At 34.0% G+C, this 14854-nt stretch overlaps 1 protein-coding gene across 1 annotated transcript; it reads right to left on the reverse strand.

The window, feature by feature from the left end:
- Nucleotides 1–666: 666 nt before the first annotated feature.
- Nucleotides 667–3821, reverse strand: LOC119082252. Its single transcript, XM_037191713.1, has 7 exons — nucleotides 3240–3821; nucleotides 2917–3173; nucleotides 2608–2862; nucleotides 2213–2551; nucleotides 2015–2144; nucleotides 1682–1956; nucleotides 667–1621 (listed from the first exon to the last, which is right to left on the reverse strand). The coding sequence occupies exons 2-7, from the start codon at nucleotides 3076–3078 to the stop codon at nucleotides 1481–1483; spliced, it is 1302 nt and encodes a 433-aa protein (XP_037047608.1). The 5' UTR covers nucleotides 3079–3173; nucleotides 3240–3821; the 3' UTR covers nucleotides 667–1480.
- Nucleotides 3822–14854: the final 11033 nt, after the last annotated feature.

The following is a 14854-nucleotide window of genomic DNA, read 5'->3' on the forward strand; positions in this document are numbered from 1 at the left end:
TGGCGTAATAGATGTCATTTCCTGGCATTTGGTATTTGCTGAGCGTGAAGTAACTTTCGTCATCCAAAATAAAATTTTTTCCTGCGTAGTTTTTGGTCATCCAGCGGCAATTGGATTTAACTTGGGAAATCTGGACATCGGTGTATGCTGGCGACTTTTCCTTCTTTCGAGCTTTGACACCAACCTTTTTGAGCGATTTAGAGATGTACTGCTGTGTACATTCATAGACTTTGGCAGCATAACGTTGACTGACTCCAGATTTGTTGTCAAACATGCGTTCCAAGCGTTTGATGCCTTTTTTGGTCATAATTTTTGCTTTTTTGCCTGAACCAGGCTTTCTAATCACTCGCGGACACTTCAAAATATTGTAAATAGTGCGTTTCGGTATTCCTTCTAACACGAAATGATCCACAGTGAACTTTTTTCCAGAGTCACAAAATTTTTCGTAAAAATTTACAATGCGTTCTCGCACTGCTTCTTGTTTACTCGGCATTTTTATTGATAATGAATTGTTTTTGTTACAAATATCGTTTGACCGAATAAAAGACAATGCCTGCTTTGTTATGTAATAGATTGAAATGTTGTTTGGATGAATTTTGACAAAAATAATTGGATCAGAAGTGAGTGCAAATTTTAAGATGTCACCCGTTATCATATTGTCGGACACCGGTTTTTCAATGAACAGTTGCGATTTTTTATCAAATTTTCGATCAAAACGAACTCCCAAAGTCACTTCTTGAGGCTTTGGAACATTCTCAAAAGCGGCTTTTCTTCTCCGATAAGTGGTCGAAAGTGTTTTAATTTCTTGCAAAATGCAATTTTGAAAATCGACAAAATCGTTATATACTTCCATGAAATGTACGTTATAAGACAAGAAATTACAACGAATAAAAAGAAATATTGATTCGAGCAAAGAAATAATATTTTTGATCGTCAAATCAATTGTGGAATTTGGCAACCATTTTTTGGAGAGAGTCGCTACCAAATTCCTAATAGTTAATTTAACGTTCGCTACAAATTCGCTCTTCATTTTACTTTCAATTTGACTTTCGGAAAGCTCAGTTTCTGGCGTCTGGCTACAACGCGTCGTATTTATGAAATGAGAATATAAGTCAAATTCTTCGTATGCATTTTGCGGACTTATATTAGGTTCGGATAACGATAAATTACTAGCACAAGCTGAACTTGATGACACGGAATTTTCGGTTAATTTAAAGTTACATTTCAACATATGCTCTCGAATATTTCTTTTCGTGGCAGTAATTTTATTGCAATTTTTGAAGCCACATTTAAATTCTGAACTATTTTCAGTAATATTATGAAAAACCTTCAAATGGTTGAAGAAAGATTTTAAATCTAATTCGCATTCACCACAAATGTAACATCTAAGACCTTCTGACATTTTCAAGCAAAATAATCAATTGAATTTAAAACAAAAAAACTTAAAAGTAAAGAAAAGCTGCAATAAAAGCTAAACTATTTAACTGGCGAACAATCGTGTACTTAACAGTCTCATTTCGGATGTTGGTCGCAAGCTCTTCATGTTATAAAAGTAATGTCCGACGAAGGCTAACACATGTCGGATGTTCGAATCGAAGTTTGAGGGGAATACGAAATGTACCTGTAAAAAATATCTCGTTGAGCGAGAAGTCATTGATGCAAGTAGATATTTCAATTATACCTTGAAGAATGTGTCTATGGCACTGAATGACGTGGAGCAAGTAACAAAATGATTATCGTATACGACGTAGTGGTTTGAGCCAGAAACCACTATGAACGGTGAGCTCTCTGGATTGTCCTTTGTCAAATCGATTAACGGCTGGTTGACCTCGTGAACTTTGACCAATCGAGGAAAAGCCAACTCCAGCTTCACTCGATTCTTTTGACCTCTACCCAGTGAGGTTGGTGGAAGCAGTACAATAAGATGCAGCAGTGCGTTCAATGGTTGTGGCAGGTCTAAAGAAATGAAGACGAAGTTAATTTTTATACAAAATTAAACTCCTCCGGAATATACTTTTGTGCGTCAATGGAAACTTTCCGTAGTTTTTCGACTCTTTTGCTATCGATACAATCTTCTGCTGAATCTCTTGAGTATATGTAACCAATCCACTCAATGGGTACAGCTGAGCGTAGTCTTCATCGATCTGCAAGAACAGACAACATTAAAATGTGAGATCACCAACTTGAGAAACGTTCGATGAAAAGGACTTACGAGACCATCAACGTCAAAAAATCTCGGAAACTCCGAAGTCAACTTGACAATATCCTTTTGCTTACGGTAAAGTTGACGGATTGAAAACGTTTTTTTGTGGTTCTCGAGAATAATCGATTTGTCTGTTGTAATGTCTGCAATTTTCATGAAATCGACCAGACTGTGCAGATCGGAATTGATCGGATCTTCTTCGTTTTCTTGGATGGAGCTTTCTTCTACCGAATCAATCTGTTTATTTACCGACGCTTGATTTTCCTTTACTTTTTTCGAATGTTTCATCAAGAGCTTAATCCGGTTACCCAAAAATCCGTCCCCTTTTTGAGGATTATACACTGCGAACTATAATTCGAAATCGATAAGATTCATTCAAGTAACGACTAGACTGTAACACTTACATAATATTCGTCTGTATTCGAATCGCGAAATTGACGGAACACGTCACACACAACTCTTGCCCAAATCACTCTATCGGCAACGCTAGGTTCATTATGCTTCACCAGCATACAATGATTTGCGGATATTTGAATTATAGTCTTTTTGTGAAGTACGTCGAGGCTCGATGTTTTGGAAACATGATATAATTCGATGAGCTCGGCACCTGTTGGTTTGCAGATGATTTGGGTTTGATGCTTGAAGTAATTGACGAGGTCCTAATGAGAGTTTCATTTGCGCTTAGAATGCCAATTAGTGAATAAACTTTTTACCTTGCCAAGAAAATATATAAAAAACTTGTCAGGATCTTCGTAGATGGGAGGAAAATTCACGGTTTGTGGACAAGGCGAAGCAGGTGCATTAACAACCGCTGATGGGACGACAGTTTCCGTTGAAATCTCAAAGACTTTACCGCGTTCGTAGTTGTTGAGCATAAAGAAAACAAACGTAACCGAATCGGAAATTTTGCAACCGTTTTCGTCCTTTATAACAATATCCAATTCTTGGCTAATTTTGCATTTGCATTTCACTGTCGTAAGCGAATAAAGGTGGTCACACTATACACTTCACAAATTTAAAAAGTTCATTATCTTACCAGCTAGCACAAATTCATCTTACGACGGAGATGACCCAGAAAACTCGATGAATACATAAACAAATTCATCTATATATTTGATCTTATAAATTTCTGCGTATTTCGGTTGATCAAAATTGTGATATACAGGAGCTTCTAGCTCAAGACAACTTTGAGAATGATTGGCGTCCATGTTATTATGTTATCACTACTGATGCGATCGGAGAAACGTATTGAAATGATGAATGTTACTCTATCATGGAAATGTTTAAAACGTCAGCTCTATGACAATGATCGAAAGAAGTTTATGATTTTAAATCAAACGTCAAACGACGTGAGAAAAACAAATCTAGCTCTCAGCTAGTGTCAAAACGTTTCGAACTGTTGCCGGCATAGAATAATAAACTCATGGCATACTTAGAATTCTCGCGAATGATTGTACATCTTTTTTACAAGTGAAAAGTAGATTGTACACTACTTCGGCTTAGTGTAAAACATAATCATTCAGGAGAGAAGTAAGAAACATATTCATGCATACGAGTTACATAAGATAAAAAGTTGAAAACTCTATCGACTGAGGTCAAATACTCGGCCGCCGATTGAAGAGAAATCGCCAGCCGCCAATGATTTTCATCGGTGTAACGTAAAAAAATTGCAACAGAATCACAGGCTGGTTAAACTCATCATAATGTTTTCGAAGAATGTTATCAATAACCATCACCGACTTAAACGGTAAATCCTCATCTGAACAGTTGCCGAAAATGCGTTCATCGACGATATCGTTTCAAAATATTCAATCTTATTGTCATTTGTTCATATAGCTATTTAGCTTCAGAAGAAACCCATTTCCGAAGCGAATGTTTACGATTTGGATAAATAAGTTGTCATTTTAATGTAACAATCACTAACAGTTCTATCAGAATAGTATTTTGCGTGTCAAAATGACTTCAGAAATATGCGAATGAGCGGTCCAGGACATAAAAAATAATTCAACCATTCAGCTAGGATATCCGTTGAGGTCCTTATCAGCTTAAGAAAGTCTTATCTGATAACGAACTTAATTCAATTGACACGTAAAATGGGCTGAAAATTTGAAATGAAAGCCACTTGGGTCAAACGCAACGTTTTATATCAAATTCGCAATGTTGTATCAAATATATCAATCAGAATACATTGAAATTTTCCTTTGGGTTAATTGTTTGTTCATTTATTAAAAATTCAACTTGTAAGGCGCATCTGCGGCGTGTATTCTTAGCAGATTATGAGCACGAGAATTATATATTGTTGTATCCAAATAAGTCTACTAATTAGAAGCGGTCATTTGTACATTTCTGAGGAAATTTTTACACTCAAAATACTGACTTAACCTGAAAGATTAAGACCTGTCTCTGTGAGTAATCCCAGCTCCCCTACGCTGCCTGTATGATTAAATGATTGTGATTCCGTTCTGCCTCAAACTAACAAACTTCGCACGAAAGTGCGACTTCCTTTTTATCCCTATTTTTGAAATTTATGAAATTCAAAAAATGGGAACGGTATCCTAACAATAATGACGTTACTGTGATATGTAAACGAGTCATCAACCTTATTGATAAATTCTTTTCTACGAAAGTTACAAAACTATTTCTAAGAAATAATTTATGTTGATTGAGTTGTATTTTCATAAGAGCTGAATTATATTCATTTAAATAAATGATATATTCAATACTAAGTAAATGAACTAAGCTTTCATGCATTTTTGATTACGTACAGCAAATAGCTCTGAAATCGGAAAATCCTCTATTTTTTACTGTGTAATCTAATCTAATCTCTGCATTGGAAAGGTGATTATGGCCCGAAATTGCGAAAAACGTTGTATCTACCACGGTAGGTGTGCCGGTATTTTTTCGCACACGACGTCTTGTCGACCTCGGCTTCGCCTCGGGTCGACAATCGACATCTAGTGCGAAAAAATACCTTCATACCTACCTTGGTAGATAAATAACTATTACGTCACACTGTTAAGACACAAAGTAAAATGAAAACTCTCAATTGTCAACATTTCTTTGTATACTCTTAATAATTGAATTCAATCATGTAAAATGTAAATTCCTTTCTCCATGGGTGGTATCCCAAATTATAAGAAAATTGATTAAATTTTCAACTTATAATGTAATTGACAATAATTGTATTTTTCCGATGTTGCTCCCGTAATATAATTCTGAAAGAACCATTTCCCTCTTCTACTCAGACATCATTATGCAAAATTATACCGGGCTAATATCATCAATATTACAAGTTTTCTCTTTCAATCATACAGCTGGTATGGTACATGTCATGTAATAACATATCGTGGTCGTGCCTGCTTTACAACCATAATTTTATTAAAAGAAATCACAATTAATTAATAATATTCTGCTCACGTTCATTTGCCTCACAAATAACAGGAGCATAAAACATGAAATCGCCTTCCTTGTTCCATAAAATAATGGATAATACAAAAGAGGTCTACTACATAAAAAATTGCTCCTTACACAATACATGAATGTAATTCCATGGTGTTATAGTGGGACTATGGTGTTATAGTGGCTGTGGGAGCCAGTGGACTACAGTACAGGTATAAATACAATTTTTGTATGGTTTTATGTGGAGCATTTTATCTAACAATGTAATATCTGATGAAAGTATGAAAATTGTCTGGAATTTCTACAAAAGGATGTAATATGATGAGAATTCGTTAATTAACCCAGTGTACCTATGACGAACGTATGCAGTATAGATTCTATAGTTGATTATGTGTGCGGTTCGTTTTATTAATTATTTCAAATTTTATTTTGTTTAGTGAAATAAGGAAAATATTTCAATAGGTAGCTCCAATGTAATTTTGATTAACTGTCTTGGCGCACAATAATAATTCATGGATCTTATGTCTTGTTTAAGAGGTAATTGAAATCATTGTCGGGCTCACATAGAAACCGAGGGGCAAAACCCTCGGATAATTAGTGTCACAAGTGTGAAGCAAATATTGCATGCTCCGGCAAATAATGGCAATTAAGAGCAAATACGACCAATTGAAGCGAATAAGTACATTTGCAAATACAAGCAATTTATATCAAATATTAAGATAAGATTACAGTCGACGTCAGTGAAATTTAGACTGAAATTTCTGATCTCGTAATAATAAAGAAGACCGCATCCGTATGAATTATAGTTACTTAGACTTTTGAGAATATTTTACGTGTTATGGCATGTTTCATTTTCATTTATTTTCATTTACATTGCCTAATCACGTAAAGCATTGTACTTACGAGGTTCCAAGTTGTTATTTGACAAGTGGGGAATACAGCCAATATACTATAATATACTATTGTTTGTTTCGAGGGGTAAACCACTGCCCATAATCGTGGGACACCATTTGCAAATATTTGCTCATTTCCTCACTGGTCAAGATTCTTCGCTAAGTTGTTTTTAAATGTGTTACATTAACTCACACACTCGACTATACACTGCTCATACTTACAAACAATATCAGTTCAGGATATATTGTAGGTAAATTGTAAAAGTAAAAATAACTTTTCGGAAAATGAATGTATCGCCATCAATACATTGTTCGTTAAGCTTGTGAAATTTCCTATATTTTTCCAGCTGCTTTTGTTTCGTACAACTTCATACACACAAGAGGATTTTCGCTCAGTAAAGAGGGTTTATTTTAACTTGTCGATGTTTCCCGATCGTGTTTCAACGGAGGGTTACAAGTTTTGCTTCAAGAGAAGTAGTGAACGATAAAAAAGCAAGCCACTCCAAAGTTTCTGTATCATTTCATAAAAACTTGTAGCAATTACAATTCTCGTTCTGGTATCGAAACTCCTAATGTAGAAAAATTTAACATTAGAAATCTGGTAAATTTACTTCATCATATTATGTGAATATTAACCTCCTGGTAGCCTGTTTTCATTAAATTAAAGTCTTTAAGTAATTGATGAATTAAATTGAGTCGCAACGTCAGCCGAAACATGCTTGGCGGGGTATATCATAACTTTGCATTTTGCTGCTTACTTTTCCTTTCATTACCTTTGTTGTTGCTGATTTAATAAATATTTCAGTATTATTTTTGGGCCGTAGAAAAATAATGATGAGCGAGTATACATTCATTAAACATTTTGAATTTATGTTTTAATGACTGAAAAATGAGACAATATTTTACCTTTTATTTTTTCATTGAAATTAAATCAAATATGAGCAACGAGAACCGTTTTTTTAGCCAAGTTTTTTTTTTACATTATCATTGCAGCCGCGCATACGGTAGAGTCAGGGTAGAGTTTTGGGTACAAGGTTGTTTCGTCGAGTTAGTTTTAAATGAACGACAAAATAGATGAGAAGTAAGAATTTGTCCTAGTTTGACTCGTTTCGTTTTTTGTTTTTAAAAGGTTGTCACGAAACAACGTGGTGCATTGATGAAAATGCATTGATAAAATGAAGGTTTAAATAGTAGAGGTTAGCACATTGCTGAAAGAGTACAATGAGAGCAATATCTGTCCATTTACTCATCTTTTATAGTCTGCGTTACAATTCCGTTTATATTTCTATTTCATTCAGTTATTGAATATTTTGCATTTGTCGAAGATTTTATTAGAGATATTAAGCAATACTTGCACTTTGAAGTTTACTTGAAAACGATAGAAAATGAGAAGATTGATTCCTGACAGTAAACGACGAAGTACACGGTAGTGCCGTTTTAAATCCCTTATAATTCATATATTTCAGTCTTATGCTACGTCACCTTAGTGTTCCAAGCATGAACATAATACAATTAAATATGGAACTTAATGAACAAAAATTAGAATCAGCTTTATCTAGCGCATTTCGTTGCATAATACTAGTGCATACTATAATTGATTAAGTACTTTTTGGTTTTATAAATCTAAAATTATAATAATTCTCTACAAATTGAATTATTTTCAAACAACCAACAACAACATTATCCACCCAAATAAATAGGCAAGCGGGTTTTCACGTCCATTAAAGAAACAAAAACCATTTCGCATCCCATTGTCCATTAAATTACATTCACCCAAAAAATAAAAGGTATTTTGTAATTAAAACCTGCCAATGTAATTCAATAAATTAATTAATACGTTGCGTCTGCCCTGAAAGCTTTTTCCATAAAATGCTGGGAAAAGCTTTTGGTTCTGATCCTATGTTACATTTTGTTATGTGTACAATACCATTGGCTATATCGACGAACATAAATTGAATACAGATTGCAGTCGGTCGATAATAACCGCATGCCCTACATCAAACGTGATGAGAACATACAACAGATATTCTAAATGCATTCCACTCTATTCACGTTTTGTATATAACATACAATTATGACAATTTAACAACAAAGAAAACAAAATCTGTACAGTTCTACGTAATCTACATTATATATAATGTATACGCACAACCTATAGTGTTGATGTACTTCTAAAACCATAGCACTGAACTAAGCACTAGAACAGATTTTTTACGGATATTTAGCCTCTCTAATAATAATGATCTGTCATAAAATTAACAACATTTTTTGAACAACTATAAATTTAATGAGAGCCTCTAATCATTAGAGTCTAATGTGGCAAAAATTTTTAATTTTTAGTTCACTTTAAAATGTAGACAGGTAGGTCATTTCAAACAATTTATAGAAATTCGCAGAAATAATTGTCAAATATTATTTTTTAAACATAGTAGGGTTGCATAGGCAAGTCCCCTCTTGGGAAATCTGTTCTACTGCTTGGTTGCAGATGCTATGCTAGAACAAATCGATTAGACATTTTGATATTCAAATAACGCAAACTGGTCTTGATTTATCAATAATTTAGGGGACCGTAAGCTTATTTGTATGCAAAAACATGATCTGAATACACTAGAAAATACATAATAAATCTTGGTTTGTGTAACCTACCCTTTTACTGACTATATCACCAATTCACATCGAGATTATATTTATGTATATCAATTTCATTTCACTTCGACATCGGGCCATCGACACACATTGTGGTTTTAGGATATTTATGTCGAAACTAGGCCCCACCTCTTGGGTGAGTTAGGTCCCTTGACTGTTTTTTTTCTATAATTCCAGTCTTAGTTTTCTAACCATTTTTAAATGAGAGCACAAAATTAAAGTCACATGAAAAGGTGATGTCTCTTTTATTCAGAAAACAGCAGTCATCACATGCTTAATTTTACTCATATTTATTTAATTTCCTGAAGAAACAAAAAGAGCTATGAGTTGAAGGTCCAGCGAGCGATGTCTTACTCCTAATATGAGTCTCCTATATAGTCTACCAAAAGCGCTGAACATGTGGCACATTTCTTGCCTACCTCTTAAAAAAAAACTCATGTGAATTACGGCCCTCGCTTCACTCTGGAAAAATTCACACTCGTGCAAACACTTTAGGAACGAAAAAATTTCTTTTAAGAACACGATTTCACGCAAAAATTGTCGTATATCGCAGATTACCAGTCCAATAAAGTCCAAGGTTCGAATTTAACCACATGAATTACGATACTGTTCGAAAACACTTAATATTTTCAAATCTGCGATTTTTGAGGCCTCCAAGAATTACTCAAGTTATCGAGTTATCAAGCAAGCAAGATTGTTCTAGACTTCTAGATTGTTCGACCAGAAATCCAGATTCACTTACTCGTCGAATAATTTTTTTTCTGGAAATCCGTTGCAAAAATGTCGTGGTAACAAGTTGTGTTTACAATTATACTCCAACCTCACTACTCCAATATTACCCTTTTTCGAACTTAAAATCTGGTAAAAATTACTTAAGTTCAGGCCCGTAGCTACGGGTGGGCTGGGGTGGGCTAAGCCCACCCTGGACTACGTCTGAGCCCACCCTGGCGAAGGAGAAAAATAATAAAGTTGGGAAAAATTTAAAAGAAGTTAACAGTCTTAGTACAGAATGTGGATTTTATCATTGTTGCTTTCGTAACCTCAGCAGCTAAAATCCTTTAGTACAGTACTTTTAAACTCATAAAATACCTCCAAGACTCAAGACCAAAAACTTACCTGAATTCAATAACTAATAATGATGGAAATTTAGTCTTGACGAGTGTACGATACTAAAGTTTTGAACAAATATGATGAAGTCGCCTAAAAAAGTAGAATACTCAAAATAGCAATCACTGCTAAAATGTATGATTTAACAATGTTGAATCAACATTTCAAAAAGCGAAGAATTGATACTCCATTAGTTTAAGTTTAGTACACAAAATTTAGTTTAGGATTCCTAGATGTTTGCAAAAATTATCATTAACGAAAAATTTGGAAATGATTTTTACCACGGCAGAGTAAAATTAACCAGGCAGGAGCGGGTAATTTTTGAAACGTCTAATAAGGAACCTAATACACTGTTTGAAAATTAACTCAAATGAAAACTGACATAAATTGAAAAATTTTATTCGCAAAACACAAAGATAATAGTCAAATCAAGCGCTCGTGCCTGGTTTACTTTACTCTGCCGTGTTTTTACGAGACAGGGAATTTTCTTTAATATAAGGTATTTGACCGATAGTTGGGAGTATCGAAATATTTTCAATTTCGAAGAGCAAATATCACTTTTACAGTAATTAATCAATTTTAAATAGATTTTTGCTTGCATTTAATGTTGTCAGTACATTGAGACTTACGTTATGGTGTCTATGGCTTGTGGTATTTCATATAAAATCGACAGACCAATAGTTGGAAACGTCATAGTACAAATTACGGGCTTCGTGGACCGTCATTGGGATAATTTTTTCAACATGTAAATTTCCTTAAGCATCTCACGATAGCACTCGCAACTCTCGGTTAAATACCTATATCACCTTGCACTAAAACTTCATCAAAATTCATTTAATGACATTTTGAGTAGGTCGACTTACCCACATATTTAAGATCGTAAAGAATATAAGCCAGATAGCGAATAGGACAAGTTTGATATTTTTGGAATATCTATGAGATATAGTAGCAATTGTAGCAATTGAAACTATAACCAATGATAGGTAGACATGGCTAGGAATCTTCCCGATGGTGATAAAATGAACAAGGTCAAGATGTTAAAATAAGTGCTAATTGTTGCATATAATTGTTCGCCAGATCAGAGGCCACCAGTACGTAGATTAATTAATTTAACTTTCAATCAAACTTTCCATACATTTTCTTTAAAAAAATCTCTGGAACGTGGGCACCCAAAAGAACTTTTTTTTAATTTTTCGAAAAAACTGGAAAAACTACATCGCAGTGTTTTGATATGTTAATTTAGTAGCGCAGGCCTTCATTTTATTTAAGCCAATAAAATGAAAAATCGTAGGGTGATCATTGACAAAACACTAAATTTGTACTTTGATGCCTCATCCTGACTCACAGTTACAACCTTTACGAACAGACGATATTTTTATTAGAAACGTACATCAATTAGGTTCCAAACAAATTTGTTTTTTATTTTTCTTCGATGCAGAACATTATTATAAGATACTTTGCCTCGTATTATATGCCAAAAAAATGTTTCCTTTTTTATATAAGCCATTTTGAAAACCCAAAAAATAACGAAAAAAACGAATTGACGAAACGAAATACACTCCGGAGTGTATTCCGATTCGAATTTTCATGATTTTTTGCGTGTTCAAAGTGTTCTATAAAAAAAATTAAACATTTTTTTGGCATATAATACGAAGCAAAGTATCTTATAATAATGTTCTGCACCAAAGAAAAAAAAAATTGTTTGGAAACTAATTCTCTACAAACTACCAGTAGATCAAAATCGACCTGGTCACTTAATTCTGGTGTATTATTTTTTTTTAATTCATGATTTTGAAATTTCCAAATTTTCCGAGGGTCGGCTCGAGCCCTCTTGTTTAAAGGAAAAATTCTTTTACGAAGTGACCACCTCCGATTCAAAAACAATTTTCACCTGGAGGATAGACGTCTGAAAAAAATTGTATCTACCGTGGTTTTATTAAGTAGTTTCCAAAAAAATCGCCTGCGGCGCACTTCACATTATAAGTATTTTTAATTACAAACAAAGAAAAATTGTATCGGGCTTGAGCCCACCCTGAGATTTCGCTCTAGCTACGGGCCTGCTTAAGTTATCACGATAACAAGGAAAAGCGTCTGAGTATAATTTCTCCCATATCTTGTAACAACGATCACAAGATTATATTCACATGAAAGATCAATGTCTCTTTTTCAGAAAACAGCAGCCATCACAATGCTTCATTTTACTCAAATTTAATATAATTTTCTGCAGAAACAAAAAGAGCTATGAGTTGCTGGCCCAGCGAGCGATGTTTTGCCATTTTGCTCTATTACGGGTCTTTTTTATTGTCTCCTAAAAAGCGCTATGAGTGTCAAATAACAGAAAACATACAAAACTTACGCTATGAGTGGAAGATCCAGCGAGGTACGTTTAACACATAATATGAGTCTCCTATATAGTCTAAACTCAGCTTCAAAAACTCCCATCTCATTACTCCAATATTGTCCATCTACGAACTTAACCTCATGATTTTCATTCTCTGTCGGTTAAAACCAAATTTTTGAAAATCGGTAAAGAATTACTCGAGTTATCGAGTCCACAAGAAAAAGCGTCTATGTAGAATTTCTCCCATCTCGTTGTTCTAACATTATCCATCTGCAAACTCAACCTCAAGAATTTCAATCTTCGTCGAATAACACAAAAAAATTGAAAATCTGATAAGAATTAGGGAAGTTATCGCGGTAACAAGGAATAAAATTCTCTTAAGAATTACTCCCATCTCATTACCCGAATATTGCCCATCTACGAACTTAACCTCATGATTTTCATTCTCCGTCGATTAAAACCAAAATTTTGCAAATCGGTAAAGAATTACTCGAGTTATCGAGTCCACAAGTGTACGGACGTTTTCTGTATTTAACGTTTTTTGCCAATGTAGAACATTTTCAAAATATCAAAGTGAACTTAGCGTTACGGGCATTTAAGGGTATTTTCTTTCATAAGACCCTGACTTTCAGTCAAGGGAATAACATTTAGTACACCCGATGAACTTAGCATAGAATTTTTTTTTCTGTTTTCAACGTTTTCCACAAATACAGTCCATAAATCCACTTGTGCGCGCGAGACAGAATGTACGAAGTACTTCATGGTATGTTCGAAGTGTTTTTTGTGGATTGAGAAACTGTGGTAGGGAAGTAAAGGGAATAAAAGTTTCTAAGCCAAAATTTACTACAAACGATGCTTACGATCGTTCGAACCGGAATATGTAGCACACATCAACTTGCCTTCGTAAAGAGATTACGTTTACAACGTGGACATTATACAACAACGAATGTATCAAGTTTATAATGCTGTAATAGTTATTCGAACCGCCAAAATTTGTAATTATTGAGTGATTTACGAACATTGATACATAAAGCCAACACAAATTGTTGTGGACAACGAACCCCAATGATGTAGCTTTCAATTTGTATTACAGTGAATGCTACATTAATCTTTTAAATTAAATTCAATCGAACAACCGGAAAATTTATATATATTAAAAATTGAAGAAAATCCTTATCTATAACTGTCGTATAAAATTTAATGTCTAGAATAAAGCGATTGCTTGATAGAAAATATATCAGACTAACTGGGAAGTATATAGGAATAAAGGAGTCTTAATCAGAAAATATATAGGAATTTACGTATTACGTTGTATTCCTCGGAACGTTGAACATATACTAGGTCCCACCTTTTGGGCGGGTCGGGTTCCTTGACTGACACTTTTCTAAATGTATTTTTGACGCATTCATGAAAACTTGTCACATTTAATACATAATATATTTACTATATTAATGACTCCAGGCAAATGACAGTAACATTTGTCAATTTTTTTTTCTTGTAAACCATCGAGGGTAAGGTGGAATTATTTTTGACCACTTTTTGAGCATCAACCTCAAATCATAAATAAAATATGACTCGTGTAGATTACGACCCTCGCTTCGCTCTGGCCGTAAACTTCCCACTCGTATGAGCTGTCTATTATTCTGTTTGATTGCATTTTTTTTTACATCAGAGTAGATGCGAAGTTTGTTTTGTGAATGTGGAACGAGGACTTTTTCACAAAATAAAAAAGTTCGATAGATGTTTTTCTCTTACAATTTTGCGTAAAAAAAGGAAGTTCCCCGGTACTTAATATACATGGTGACATGGTAATAAATGAACTTAATTAGTTTTTGGTTCATCGTTAAAAATAACTCAGTTTACCAATATTTTCGGTAAATTGGTACCACTCTATAATGGCAAAGGGATTAAAAATATTTGTAAAAGGAGAAATTTATTGGCAGACCGAGAAAAAATAATCTCTCGATTTCCCATTCACAAAACCTTCAATTGTGAATAAAATGTCACGACTCGTGTTAATTACGGCCCTCGCTTCGCTCTGGCCGCAAACTTCACACTCGTAAAATTTTTACAATATTCATTTAATTCCATGTATTTAAAAAAAATCTTCAAAAATTAGTTGAGATAATTCATCTTATATTCCCTGCAGAAGTTTAACTTTTTTATTAAAATTTCTTACACTTTTTAATCAAAGAGTGCTAATTTGATAACAGGCATTTTGCTGGCGTAAGATGTGGTTGTAAAGGGAGTAAAAAACTACCTACT

This window comes from Bradysia coprophila, unplaced genomic scaffold, assembly GCF_014529535.1.
Source record: "Bradysia coprophila strain Holo2 unplaced genomic scaffold, BU_Bcop_v1 contig_400, whole genome shotgun sequence".
Classification (NCBI taxonomy): Eukaryota; Metazoa; Arthropoda; class Insecta; order Diptera; family Sciaridae; genus Bradysia; species Bradysia coprophila.